Source organism: Danio rerio, chromosome 20, assembly GCF_052040795.2.
Source record: "Danio rerio strain M-AB ecotype USA chromosome 20, GRCz13ab, whole genome shotgun sequence".
Taxonomy (NCBI): domain Eukaryota; kingdom Metazoa; phylum Chordata; class Actinopteri; order Cypriniformes; family Danionidae; genus Danio; species Danio rerio.
In genome coordinates this window covers 33,497,207-33,508,179 of record NC_141040.1, presented here as the reverse complement: position 1 = coordinate 33,508,179, position 10,973 = coordinate 33,497,207, and the positions used below count along the sequence as shown (strand labels likewise).

Here is a 10,973-nt window from a genome sequence, read left to right as displayed (position 1 = left end):
TGTTCAATAGGATTTAGGTCTGGGCTCTGGCTGGGCCTCTTAAGGACATTCACCGAGTTGTTGTGATGCCACCCCATAAAAATTTTGGTGGTATGCTTTGATGCTTTGGGTCACCCAACCACTAGTTTTAAAAATGTAATCTACATTTATTTGGAAAAATAACGCGATTTTGGATTTGTTCACATTTGACCCAATGTTTGTTATAACAACACAGCAAACACATGTCTTCGGGGAATTTCTATAACAATAAGGATTTTTACACTTCATAAAAGTTGTCCTTGTCCTTAGGCGTCATGGTGGTGCAGTGGGTAGCATGATTGCCTCACAGCAAGAAGGTCACTGGTTTGAGCCTTGGCTGGTTCAGTTGGCATTTCTGTGTGGAGTTTGCATGTTCTCCCTATGTACGCGTGGGTTTCCTCCAGGTGTTTCACTTTCCCCAACAAGTCCAAAGACATGCACTATATGTGAATTGGGTAAGTTAAATGTCTGTAGTGTAATGAGTGTGTATGGATGTTTCCCAGTGATGGGTTGCAGCTGGAACGCCATTCGCATGCGTAAAACATATGCCGAACAAGTTGGCGGTTCAAACCGCTGTGGCGACCCCAGATTAATAATGGACTGAGCCAAAAAGAAAATGAATGAATGAACACAATTCTTAAAACTGTCCATTCTAAGACCAAACCTATACTTCTAAACAAAACACACACTTGCTATTTACTCGCAATTTAAATCTTAATCATTAAATTCTTCCTCATTCGCTAAGTATTTGTCTCTCCTACTTAGGGTGACCAAACCCTTAATACATTTATACAAACAAAGCTGCTTTAAAAACGGTCTGTCCCTCGAGCATCCGCCTGTTGTTTGTAGCTTTAGCCTGCTAGCGCCGCTGGTCAGCTAAAGCTACCGACCTCTTTAACCATACACTTTTGACTTACTGGCTTTGCTCTTTACCCCGTAAAATGTCGCTTCCGTCTCTGTCCTTGTGTGCAGGAGAAGCATCGATGGAGGCGTTGGAGCTGGAGCTGGAAGAAGTGGAGTCCCAGATCCGCGCGCTGGTGGTAAGACGGTCGCGGCTACGGGAACGGCTTCTAGCCGTACCTAATGCTAAGGCCGTCTCATCACCTAAGGTACGTGGAAATTACAACAACATCATTCCCTCTACCTCAACCCCGCGTCCTTCTCTGTCCAGGCCCAGCGCACCCGGGGCGCGGCTCAGCCAGGCGTCGTTCACGCCGACACCCGGCTACCACGGCGCCTGGGTGCAGCCGCGCAAGGTGCTTCCCAGATCCCGGGGCAGAACGTCTCCGCCTGTGTTCGAGATCTCCACGGAGAACCGCTTCTCCCCTCTCCGCGAGTCGGGTCCCGATGTGGCCATCATCGGTGACTCGATCGTTCGTCACGTCCGTGCCGCCTCCTCAAAAGGTAATAAAGTACGTACTTTCTGCTTTCCTGGTGCCCGTGTGAAAAATATTTCTACACAGATTCCAACCATCCTGGGCGCTGCCGAGAGCCCTGGTGCCGTTGTCCTCCACGTGGGGACAAACGACACCGGGCTCCGGCAGTCGGAGATCCTGAAGAAGGACTTCAGGAGCCTGATCGAGACGGTTCGACGCACCTCGCCCGCCACGCAGATCATCGTTTCTGGGCCGCTTCCTACCTACCGCCGAGGAAATGAAAGGTTCAGTAGACTTTTAGCTTTGAATGAATGGCTAATAACATGGTGTAAAGAACAGAAATTGCTCTTTGCTAATAACTGGAATCTTTTCTGGGAGCGTCCTAGGCTCTTCCGTCCTGACGGCCTGCACCCCAGTCGAGCCGGAGCTGAACTCCTGTCGGACAACATCTCCAGACTACTTCGCACCATCTGACTAGCAGGTAAAAATTCACAAAATTCACACTATAGCCACCTAGACTCTTGTTCACCCCACTTAAACATCAGTAACGCATATCTGGCGAATCCTATAGAGACTGTGTCTGTTCCTCGTATTATTAGATTAAGAAATAAACGTACTGTGTGCTCCAGGAAAAATCTAGTAAGAATCAAACCAGAAAAACCAGTAGAAAGTGAAAATACAAATTTCGTAAAACTTGGTCTCCTAAACATCAGGTCACTTGCACCTAAAGCACTTATCATTAATGAAATAATAACAGAAAACAATCTTAATGCACTCTGTCTCACTGAAACCTGGCTGAAACAAAATGACTATATTAGCTTAAATGAAGCAACTCCTCCAGGATTCTTATATAAACATGAGGCTCGTCAAACTGGTCGTGGTGGTGGAGTTGCATCAATCTTTAGTGATTTCCTTAATATTAAACAGAGAAACGGACTTATGTTTAGCTCCTTTGAAGTATTATCGCTTAATGTTCAGCTTCCAGATACTATACAAAAACCTATGTTATCTCTCGCTTTAATCACCATATATAGACCCCCAGGACCCTATGTCAAATTTCTAAAAGAATTTTCTGATTTTATTTCTGACTTACTAGTCAAAACTGATAAAATGCTAATTGTAGGTGACTTTAACATCCACATAGATGACGCTAATGATACATTAGGGCTCGCGTTTATGGATTTAATACACTCACTTGGGATAAAGCAAAACGTTGTGGGTCCAACCCATCGCTTAAAGCATACATTAGATCTAATTCTGTCTTATGGAATCGAGGTTATTGACGTAGACATTATACCACAAAGTGATGATATTACAGATCACTACCTCTTACTATATAAGCTATGTTTACCTGAAATCAGCAAACCCGCTCCAATACTCCGCCCTAGTAGAACTATTGTTCCGTCAACTAAAGATGAATTTATAAATAACTTACCTGATCTCTCTCTATTTCGTAATGCACCCGCAAACTCAAATGATCTTGATGTAGTAACCAGCAGTATGGATGCCATCTTTACTAGCACACTAAATACTGTGGCACCCATAAAATTAAAAAAGGCTAGAGAGATTAAAACTATACCATGGTATAATAGTCATACTCGTGCGCTCAAAACAGCAACCCGCGCCCTGGAACGTAAATGGAAAAAAACTAATTTAGAGGTCTTTAGAATTGCGTACAAAGACAGTATGTCCAGCTATAGGAGGGCTCTAAAATCTGCCAGGACCGAGCACCTGCGCAAACTGATAGAAAATAATCATACCAATCCTAGATTTTTATTTAACACCATCTCTAAATTAGCAAATAATCGGTCATCCTTGGAACAAACTACTCCACCGCAAATTAGTAGTGATGACTTCATGAATTTTTTCAGTAATAAAATAAAAGGCTTTAGACAGAAAATAGGAGATGCCAAACTTTCTGCACCGGCTTATACTCCAAATCCTGTAAATATTTCATTAAATCATAATAATAACCTACACTGCTTCAAAATCATAGAACATGAAGAGTTAGTGAAAATTATAAATAGCTCTAAACCAGCTACGTGTATGCTGGACTCAATTCCAACAAAATTACTGAAAGAGCTGCTACCTGCTATAGGAGAACCTCTTCTTAACATTATCAACTCTTCTTTATCTATAGGCCATGTTCCAAACTCTTACAAGCTAGCTGTTATTAAGCCTATTATTAAGAAACCGCAACTAGACACCAACAACTTAGCTAACTATAGGCCTATTTCAAATCTTCCATTTATGTCTAAAATACTAGAAAAAGTTGTTTCCACTCAATTATGCTCTTTTCTGCAGACGAACAATATTTTTGAAGTGTTTCAGTCAGGTTTCAGGGCTCACCACAGTACAGAAACCGCCTTAGTGAAAATAACCAACGATTTACTCTTAGCTGCTGACCGAGGGTGCGTCTCGCTATTAGTTTTACTCGATCTTAGTGCGGCATTTGATACCATTGACCACAATATCCTCATAAATCGCTTAAAGTCTACAGGTGTCCAGGGACAGGCTCTACAATGGTTTAAGTCATACTTAACTGACCGCTACCAGTTTGTAAATCTTAATGGACAGCCTTCACAAATCTGCCCAGTAAAGTATGGGGTGCCTCAAGGATCAGTTTTAGGCCCTTTACTGTTTACAATTTACATGCTACCTATGGGAGACATTATTAGAAGACATGGGATCAGCTTTCACTGCTATGCAGATGATACTCAATTATATATTTCCACTAAACCTGACGAGACGTCTGAACTTTCTAAACTAACTGAGTGTATCAAAGACATCAAAGACTGGATGACCAACAATTTTCTTCTCTTAAACTCAGACAAAACAGAATTATTACTTATTGGGCCTAAATCTTGCACACAGCAGATCTCGCAACTCAATTTACAATTAGAAGGATACAAAGTTAGCTTTAGCTCTACTATAAAAGATCTGGGTGTCATATTAGACAGCAATCTAACTTTTAAAAACCATATATCCCATGTCACAAAAACTGCCTTCTTTCATCTGAGAAATATCGCTAAATTACGAAATATGCTATCCATCTCAGATGCAGAAAAGCTAGTCCATGCTTTTATGACTTCGAGACTGGATTACTGTAATGCTCTATTTGCTGGCTGCCCAGCATCCTCTATTAACAAACTTCAATTAGTGCAAAATGCAGCAGCCAGAGTTCTGACCAGGTCTAGAAAATATGATCATATAACCCCAATTTTATCCTCCTTACACTGGCTGCCTGTTAAATTTCGTATTGAATTTAAAATATTACTTCTCACCTATAAAGCTCTAAATAATCTAGCTCCTGTTTATCTAACCAACCTTCTGTCTCGCTACGAACCAACTCGCTCCTTAAGATCTCAAAGTTCAGGGCTTCTGGTAGTACCTAGAATAGCAAAATCAAGTAAAGGAGGTCGAGCCTTCTCTTTCATGGCTCCTACACTCTGGAATAGCCTTCCTGGTAATGTCCGAGGCTCAGACACACTCTCCCAGTTCAAAACTAGATTAAAGACCTATCTGTTTAGTAAAGCATACACTCAGTGCATCACCTAGCAGGTTCCACACTGGCTTCTACATCTTGCTTATATACACTATGAACAGCAGCTACGCTAATTATTCTCTTTATTCTCTATTTTCACCTGGGGATACTCATCCCGAGGTCCTCAGATTAGGCGGAGTCACTGATTGGATCCAAGACCAGCGACGTGATGATCCCAAGGATTCCATATCCGGGACCAGGCCATATCCTGAGCTGCTGCTGCGCTGATGGTCGTGGGGAGTGGAGAACATGAGTCTGATTCCAGCGACGCTCCAGGGACAGACGAGTCTTCATTGAGGCCATCTTCCAGCATAAACCACGGCGAATGAAGTTCTGCACAAGACTTTTGGCCAGCGGAGAAATTAAAATGGTCGTGCCCAACTGAGTCTGGTTCTCTCAAGGTTTTTTTTCTTCACTCCCATCAGGTGAAGTTTTTTTTCCCTCTCCGCTGTCGCCACTGCCTCGCATGGTTCAGGATTGGTAGAGCTACGCATCGTTGAATTTGCTCTTCAGTGTTTGAACTCTCAGTAATGATTAAATCACACTGAACAGAGCTAAACTGAACTGAACTGAACTTAAACACTAAAACCTGAACCACACTGTTCCAATTACTATGACCATTTATGTGAAGCTGCTTTGACACAATCTACATTGTAAAAGCGCTATACAAATAAAGCTGAATTGAATTGAATTGAACATTCAATGAATGCATTTAACTCAGCACATGTCATTGTTTTAGATGGTCAGTAGGTTCTGTCACAAAATATTTGTGATAATATATGTGATATATGATGCCAATGCATGTTTGACTTGGTTCTAAATGTTACCGTAAATTTAGAAATCGTTTCACAGCAAGCATATTGATGAACAAGTCCAATAATCGTAGAAAGTGAATCACTCTCCTCAGAAGCTCAAGGAGTCAGCGGGATTTCAAAGGTCATCCCGGGGTACTGGAAATGGCTCATTCCTTTCTGCTGAGCGCAGTGTATTATAATGGTGCTGGTGGAGCAATGTCAGTCAGTCAATTACTGGTCTAACTCTGATGCCCAAAAAAGTAGAAAAGTCTTGAGTCTTTTATTTGTAGAGAAGCTCTGAAAAATAGCCATCTGGATGGCTTAAGCATTGAAAACAAGCATCAGAGCAGTTCATTGATCCAAGGGATCTAATAAGTATATTGAGCTTTAGTGTTCCAGGGATGTTAAGCTTACTGTCTATGTCATGTAAGCAAACGTATATAGAAAAATGTGCCATAAGTATTTCAAAAAGGGGAACTATGTGGAGCTTTTATCACTATGACGCTGACAGGCTGAGTAAACAGCAGGTCTGCTGACAGGACAGTGACTAATGATGGATGAGGTCATTTATTCCACAGAGATGGGAGGAACTACAGTCTGCTGTCTGTGTGAACAAGTGTAGCCTCGCCCTTAGATGGACTGAAGATTACCTGCGAGTATACACACTCCACTTGTTTATCCTATACCCTAGGGTGCTATATTAAATGTGGATTCACAGAAATATATGCAGCCTATCTGTGTGTAAATAAAGACTCTTAAGGGAATAACAAATATAGGCCCAGACACGTTTGACTTGGAAGTAGAATTTTCCGGATTGATAATAATAATAATAATAATTAATAAATAAAGCAAGTGTGAACCTGATCATTAGATAATCTGCAGCATTAAGAAGATTATGTTCACAGCATGAATCTAAAATTAAAAACATAAAGTTCAAGTACTTTTTGTTGCCTGGAATAAAATACTTAATAAGTGGAATATTAAACATGTATTTTTTTTATTTCAGTCTGACCCAACCCAAATGTTACAACATTAAAGTTGTAGTGCCTGCAAGCACAGGACGTCAACATGATGTCATATTGACGTTGTACCTGTTGTTTCCATTTTGTTTGGAAATAAAAATCGTGTTGGCGTCAGAACCCAACATCAGGCCGACGTCAATGTCATACGTCTAACCTAAAATCAACCTAATATCAACGTCTAATCATGTTACACCTTGACATTGCGTGGGCGTTACCAATATGACATCTATCAGCAGGATTATGGTCACTTTTCAACACAACCTAAAAGCAACCAAATATCAACGTAATTTGACGTCGTTATTGGACATCAAAATAACGTTGTCCTTAGACACTGACTAGACATTGAATTTTGGTCACCTGACGTCATGACCTAAATCTAACCTAGTGTTAAGGTCTTATGATGTTGTGTGCCTGCTGGGGTAGTTCATCCAAAAGTGAAAATCTCCTCACCATTTACTCATCCTCAGTTTGTTCCAATCCTTTATGAGTTTCTTTGTTTTTGTTGGATCCAAACTAAGATATTTTGAAAAACGCTGGAAACCAGTAGCCTATGGGAGTCATTTTTTCTTTTTTGTTGTCCAAGATTATACTGTCTATCTCCCCTTGTGTTGAAAATAAACTCAAATAAGTTTAGAACAAGTAAATAAATGATGACAGAATTTTCGTTTCTAGGCAAACTATCCCTATAACAGTTATAACTCTGAAATTGACGTGTGTCACCGACTCGGTCCCAGTCGTTCCCCTCGCTGGCCAACAGAGGTCATCATCACCGGACTATTAACATTACATCATCCTCTCAGACACTGATTGCAACACACCTGCTGCACATTACACTGATCACCCGCCCACACACTCATATAAGCAGCCCAAACACTCACTCCAGTGCGAAGTTTTGTTCTGCCTGGCTGACATTTCTGAGTGTACCTTATCCTTGCCTGATCTCCTCGTTTTAACCTGGACTGTCCCTTGCCTTGCCTTGCCTTGCCTTGCCTTGCCTTGCCTTGCCTTGCCTGCCACCTGCCTCGAACCCTGCATTGTACATCAACTTTGACCCACGCTTCCTGCCTCTGACCCATGCCTGCTATCACGATCCTTGATTGCCAGCCTATCGACCTTATATTACTGCATTTGATGTGAGTTCGCACACTAGTGCATACTGTGTGCTTGTTATTAAACTGTGTTAAATAAATATACTGCAAATGGATCCCTCTGTGTCAGACTCCTTGTTACAACGTGTATGTTGTGATTCAACACAAACTTAAAGCTAGGAAAATTCAAATTGACTTATAAAATATTTGAGACCTAATACATTAACATAAAATTAGACCGTTATGGTCAACAACACAACATCAGAATTTAGGCCTTTGCATTTTAACCCAAGATACTTCATAAACCAGGTTAATTCGAAACATCTGATTATGATCCAGAGATCACAAACATCTGACTCTTTGTGGATAGATAATACTAGATGTTATGACAAGCTCTTTGAGACTCCACACACACACACACTCTCTTCTTTTATGCATGAGCTTCCCCCTTCATCCTCTCGGGCTGGCACTACGTGGTGTGGTTGTCATAGTAACCGACAAGACGCAGACCTGAGGTGGGCAACAATAAGATTTTCCATGTGTGAGAGTGAAGACGCCACTGCCACCATCTCTCCATTTCAAATGCTTTAGCTGATGCTGGAAAAAAAAACAATAAAATCAAATATGGATTGGGTTACTGATGATTTATTTTTTAGGTGTGCATAATACAAAACATATTGAACAGCAATGTATTTGTCAAAGGCATTTGTCAACATAGTGATCATCAGAATTAGAATCAGAATCGGTTTTATTGCAAAGTGTGCTTCACACACTCAATGACTTTGTTTTGGCTACAGAAGCTTCCAGTGTACATAAAGTGACAACACAAAATAAATATTTAAAAAGACGATAAACATTAAACAGAGATGCAGTTTGTCAAAAAATCAGAATGTTGAATTGTATGTACAGATTTGTTATAGTGACTTGAGTCTTTAGAGTAAGAATATTATGCTCATTGACCTGTCATTTCTTCACCATCACTACCATTACTGCATTATTTTGACAGTGAATTTATGGAACCACTTTGAGACTGAATTGATCAAAACATTTCAGTCATAAATGACTCACTTGACTGAATCAGTTCAGTACAGTTAACAGTATGAGTTTAAACTGATCAGAGAGGTGTCAATGTAAATAAAATTAATTAATTCAGGGAATTAATTAATCAGTAAATGAATCCAAGAGTCAATCAATCAAGAATTGGGCTTTAAATGCTTGTCCAAACTAAATTGAGAGCATTTAAGTGAAGTCTTAGTAGCTTGTAGCAATTATTGTTTCAAGATCGAACTGAATAATTCAGAAACATAGAGGTGAATTGGGCAACCTGGTCTGAAACATTGTACCTGACTTGAATTGACTGAGCGGAGCCTCCATATCTGACTGATTCTGTGGGTGCATACATGACTGTTAGATCACATATAACTCATTGATTGATAGCAAATAGTGTTTCTTATAGACGAATCACCATGTTTGTAAATATTCAAGTTGCGTGCGCAGCAAGGTGACAGAAAAAAACAGGGAGTGTTTACTAGCATTACTGCGAGGGAATGACATCCGATGCGGTACAGAGTTTGTTGTTGTCTTACAATTAAGTTATATTGATTACATATTATATATATTATTTACATAAGGCTTTCAGCGTATTATAACAGCTCATCACCCAGATTCTGCAAAATTAACAATAAAAAGTGAGCGGCATTCATCTGACAAGTCCAGATTTGACAGGTGGATATTGGATAAGACGAAATGGCCAGGCATCCAGCCCCAAACAAACAACTATCTCATTGAAACACCAAGTGATTTTACAAGAGAGAAGTTAAAGGCGTACAAGTCTTTGGATGCCAACAATGTTGTTCTATGTGGTCATTTGCAAGAAATAATGTTCCATGACTACCAGATTCAAAACTTTGTAGTACTAAAAACCAAGGTTCTGCTTAGCCAAACACAAGGAAAATAGACGGAACTGTACGGCTTGGGTAATTAATCATTAACAAGCAAAAAGACTGCATTCTGAAAGTAGACGGCACCTGTATGGCAGGGTATGTGAACTTACACTTTCACGTTTCATTCTCAGCATTCAGAGTCTGCAATTTAATTAACCATATTTAACTGTTTTTGCTAAAATCATTGCTGCTATCAGAAATGAGTAATGTGTATAATTCAGCATGAACTTACCTGATATAAAATGAGAACTGCAGAGTCAAGCATTTCTAATTGCATTGTCACTTCATTCAGCTTCCTTTTAGCCAAAGATCTCTGCGGTTGGCATTAAAAGCAGTGTGGTGTACGGTAAAAGTTAAGTTTTCTATATTTGGACTCGAATTTGGCATCCTACCCCACAACAGTACATGTTTGCTATTGTCTCTTTTTGCAACCGGGAAACTGTGTGACGTCATGTGTGACGTAGTTTGGTAATTCGTCTATACTATGGGGGCTGTTAAATGATGGATTTTGATTGGCTGAAGAACATTCTAAAGCATGGATTTCGAACACCTCGATTATTTGAATCAGCTGTGTTTGATTAGGGTTGGAGCGAAGCTGCGGTCACACTGCACTTTTCTCCCCTTAGACTTCCATTCATACGCACGCAAATGCATCAGACCAGAAACACAAGCTTGTGCGACAAGTTTCGCAGTTCGCTGCGTTAGAAAGTTCAAGCTTGGTGAACTCTGACCTGCGAAATCACATCACTTGACTGCATGAGACCAATCAAGGATCAAAACATGACCTCTCTGGACAGACATTTTAAATATGGACCAATGACTCACTTTTTTAAATGTCTAGTAATCTTGTTTAGTCCCGCCACTTTTCGCAGCATCATACTACAGAATTTCACATGCTTGAACTCTAGTGTGACCGCAGCTTAAAACTGTGCGGCCCTCCAAGAATTGAGTTTGAGACCCATGTTCTAAGGTGTGGAGTTATTTTAAGGCAAACTCTGTCCTGGAGGGCCGATGTCCTGGAGATTTTAGCTTCAACTTACCTCAACACACCTGCAAGGATGTTTCTAGAAAGCCTAGTAAGAGCTTGGTGAGCCAGCCCAGATGTGTCTAAACTTTGTAGGACACTGGCCGTCCAGGACTGAATTTGGGCACCCCTGTAATAAGGGAATTGCATGGATAAATTAGATC

The 10,973-nt window shown here is 40.6% G+C and overlaps 1 protein-coding gene across 3 annotated transcripts; it reads left to right on the top strand.

Annotated features, from left to right (window-relative positions):
• The first annotated feature begins 709 nt into the window (after window positions 1–709).
• On the top strand, window positions 710–5,629 carry LOC147839362 (uncharacterized). Of its 3 annotated transcripts, none has more exons than XM_087298314.1 (2): window positions 710–833; window positions 991–5,629. In XM_087298314.1, exon 2 carries the CDS (start codon window positions 1,002–1,004, stop codon window positions 1,866–1,868), a length of 867 nt encoding a protein of 288 aa, XP_087154440.1. In that variant the 5' UTR covers window positions 710–833; window positions 991–1,001; the 3' UTR covers window positions 1,869–5,629. The 3 variants fall into 3 exon arrangements, with proteins under 3 accessions (XP_087154440.1, XP_087154441.1, XP_087154442.1); XM_087298315.1 differs by lacking the exon at window positions 710–833 and adding an exon at window positions 853–889; XM_087298316.1 differs by lacking the exon at window positions 710–833 and having other exon boundaries at window positions 853–1,678; window positions 1,781–5,629.
• The last annotated feature ends 5,344 nt before the right edge of the window (window positions 5,630–10,973 follow it).

Bases quoted from the DNA above. Each gene is read 5' to 3' on its own strand.
- LOC147839362 (XM_087298314.1), top strand. From the start codon at position 1,002: ATGGAGGCGTTGGAGCTGGAGCTGGAAGAAGTGGAGTCCCAGATCCGC.